The following is a 3,172-nucleotide window of genomic DNA, read 5'->3' as shown; positions in this document are numbered from 1 at the left end:
GCTGGACCACATTGTGTGAAGTATGTTGTTGGTGGGAGTGTAGTTTGAAGGGGGGGGGGGGGGGGGGCCCTTTGATGGATGGGTGGATGGAAGGAATACCTTGTTACAGCCACATGCTCAAAACAGGTGCCCCGCCCCACTCACTTGTTACCATAATTGTGTATGTAAAGACTTTTGTGTTTTGTCAACATAAAACTAAGACATACAAGATTATGCATAGCCAACAAACATGAAAAATACTAAGCCCTAATCTCGTTACTGAAAGGACTAACATAACATTTTCATACATACAAACACAGGCAATGACCGCACCATCCATCAACAGCTAACATCTTCCTAATGTATGTTCCAGCTACTTTCGTAGCCAAACACCTTAATGCATGAAATACCTTTCTTTACATATATTCACATAATCAGGCTACACTAGAAGCTCTACAACGAAAAGTTCTCCATCAAACCTCAGCCCAGTGGGTTCAGCAGGCTGCAGGGTCCCATCCACCATTCCACCGAAGACATATAAATAACATCCAGATTCATCTGCAGAAGCTCGATGGAATGACCTGCTCCTGGGCTGATACCCCTCGCATTTAACTCTTCTCCACACCCTCCTCCGAGTGATGTCTAACAACCAAAAGTCATCCTTCCTGTGCCTGTATGAATCTTCTCCTCCATAAATAAGCACTCTCCCTCCTGAAATTAAGGTGGCCGAGTGTCCAACCCTAGCGAGGGAAATCCCACCAGGTACATTCCTTGGCTCAAACAATACGGGTACCCATCCCAAACGTCCTTCTGATGAATCAAAATACCACACATCATTAAGCACCTCATAACCCATTCCTCTTCCTCCAAATAGAACCGTCCTGCTTCCTCCAATAGAAGTGAGCGTGTGCCCGGACCTAGGCGAGGGAACAGGATGACTTAGGGTTTCATGCCATGTGCCAAAGCAAAGGTTCTCAGATAGATATAAGACCCATGTGTCTCCTAATCTGGTCCCTGATAAGCCAATACCTCCATGGATAAGCATCCTTCGGTTATCAATTGAAGAACAAGCATGAGCTCCGCGAGCGGGAGGTGCAAGAGGGCCCACATCAAGCAGTCTCCATGAGAGTGTAGTGTTGCTCTCTTGGGCAATCCATGTATCATTCTGACGGATCCCACTGTCATTGATACCTCCAAAGAGAACAAGAGAATTGCCTATGACAACACATGAATGGCCAAAGCGGCCACTTGGGCCGGCTGATGCAGCGACTCTTTGCCAGTTGACCACTCTCTTCCCTAGGTATGCTATCCAAGTGTCATCAAGATGACGTCCTGAAATCAGAAGATAGAATGAAGATATTGTATATGAATTGAGGAACCAAATACAATAAACAAGGGACAGCAGCAGGGTATCTATCTATCTATCTATCATAAAGCTAAAGCAGGAGGAGCATTCTACTACTACTACATTACTTACTATAGGAGGAGGAGGAGGAAATGAAAAGCATTTATTTATTTATTTATATCCTAAATAACAAAAGTGAATTAACAAGACTGACCTCCGTCGCATCCGCCACCGAAGAGGAGGAGGCATCCTTTGAAGAAGTTGAGAGAATGAGAGGCCCTGGGGGTAGGGGCGTCGGAGGCATCGAGGTTGAAGCAGGAGACTCGATCCAGGTTGCGGAGGCGGCGGTAGAGTTGGATCCAGTCTAGAGAGGGAGAACAGGCATCCAGGGTTGAGTGGCCCCAGTCCCTGGCGCAGATGGACTTCCAGAGGGTCTGGGAGCGAGTCAGAAGCAAGGTCTTCTTGCAAGTCATGGCAAAAGACAGGATGGATTCAAGGGGGAGGAGCAGAAGAATGGAGAAGAGGTGGTCATGTGACATGTCGGTTATTAAGGAATTCTCGCCGTTGCTGCTGCCGCTGCTGCTGCTGCCAGGATCATCCGCCATGGATCTAACTAGGGCGGGCAGGAAGAAGAAGAAGAAGAAGAAGAGGAGCGAGGGTTTGTTTCGCTGATAGATTTTTGTCAAGAGGAGTGTGGAATCCTCTGTCTTGCACCAATTATTACAACTCACTCTTATGTATATTTCAACTCTTATATTTTTGGGCCAAATTACAATCTTTTTCATAGAATGTGTTTGGGCTATAGTTAATTTTACACTCTGTTCCCGATTAACAGGGAGAGAGGAGGGAAAAGTGATAAAAATATGAAAAAATCATATTTTTTAGTTTCATTTCACAGGGGAGGGGAGGGAAAATAGGGAAAAAATAAGAAAATATGACTATATATTCATCCTTCCAAATTGGAGAGATTAAGAGAGAAAATATAACAAGGGGAGGGGAGGGAAAAGTGATGAAAATATGAAAAAAGAGTAAATTGCCATTTTAGTCCCTGAGTTTTGCCCAAATTTGCCATTTTGATCCAAATAGTTTTTTTTTTGCATCTGGGTCCCTGACTTTTACATTTTGTTGCCATTTTGATCATTTTGTTTAACTCCATCCAAAAACCCAGTTTGTAACAGGGGTATTTTGGAGATTTCCTTAAAAAATGTTTTCAGTTGCCATTTTGATCCAATTCTAAAAAATCAAAAAAATTCCAAAAAATTCAAAAAAATTTTAAAAAATCATAAAAATTCTAAAAAATTCAAAAAAAATATAAAAATAAAAAAATTCTAAAAAATTCTAAAACAAATTCTAAAAAATTCGAACCCGTACCGTATCGAACCGTACCGTTTCGACGCGAACCGTTTCGAACCGTACCGTTTCGACCCGTACCGTATCGAACCGAACCGTTTCGACGTGAACCGTTTCGAACCGTACCGTTTCGACGCGAACCGTTTCGAGCCGAACCGTTTCGACGCGAAGTGTTTCGACCCGTACCCTTTCGACGCGAACCGTTTCGAACCGAACCGTTTCGACGCGAACCGTTTCGACCCGTACCGTATCGAACCGAACCGTTTCGACGCGAACCGTTTCGAACCGTACCGTTTAGACCCGTACCGTATCGAACCGAACCGTTTCGACGCGAACCGTTTCGAACCGAACCGTTTCGAACCGTACCGTTTCGAACCCGAACCGTTTCGAGCCGAACCGTTTCGACCCGTACCGTTTCGACGTGAACCGTTTCGACCCGTACCGTATCGAACCGAAGTGTTTTCGGCTTCGAAACGGTACGGGTCGAAACGGTTCGCG

General features: G+C 44.7%; 1 protein-coding gene across 1 annotated transcript; it reads right to left on the bottom strand.

The window, feature by feature from the left end:
* Positions 1-230: 230 nt before the first annotated feature.
* On the bottom strand, positions 231-2,049 carry LOC110880321 (F-box/kelch-repeat protein At1g51550). Its single transcript, XM_022128906.2, has 2 exons — positions 1,539-2,049; positions 231-1,311 (listed from the first exon to the last, which is right to left on the bottom strand). Exons 1-2 carry the CDS (start codon positions 1,927-1,929, stop codon positions 419-421), a joined length of 1,284 nt encoding a protein of 427 aa, XP_021984598.1. The 5' UTR covers positions 1,930-2,049; the 3' UTR covers positions 231-418.
* Between the last annotated feature and the right edge of the window lie 1,123 nt (positions 2,050-3,172).

This window comes from Helianthus annuus, chromosome 9 (genome assembly GCF_002127325.2).
Source record: "Helianthus annuus cultivar XRQ/B chromosome 9, HanXRQr2.0-SUNRISE, whole genome shotgun sequence".
Lineage (NCBI taxonomy): Eukaryota > Viridiplantae > Streptophyta > Magnoliopsida > Asterales > Asteraceae > Helianthus > Helianthus annuus.
Note: the sequence above shows the minus strand (reverse complement) of the source record. Positions and strands in the feature narration are given on the sequence as shown.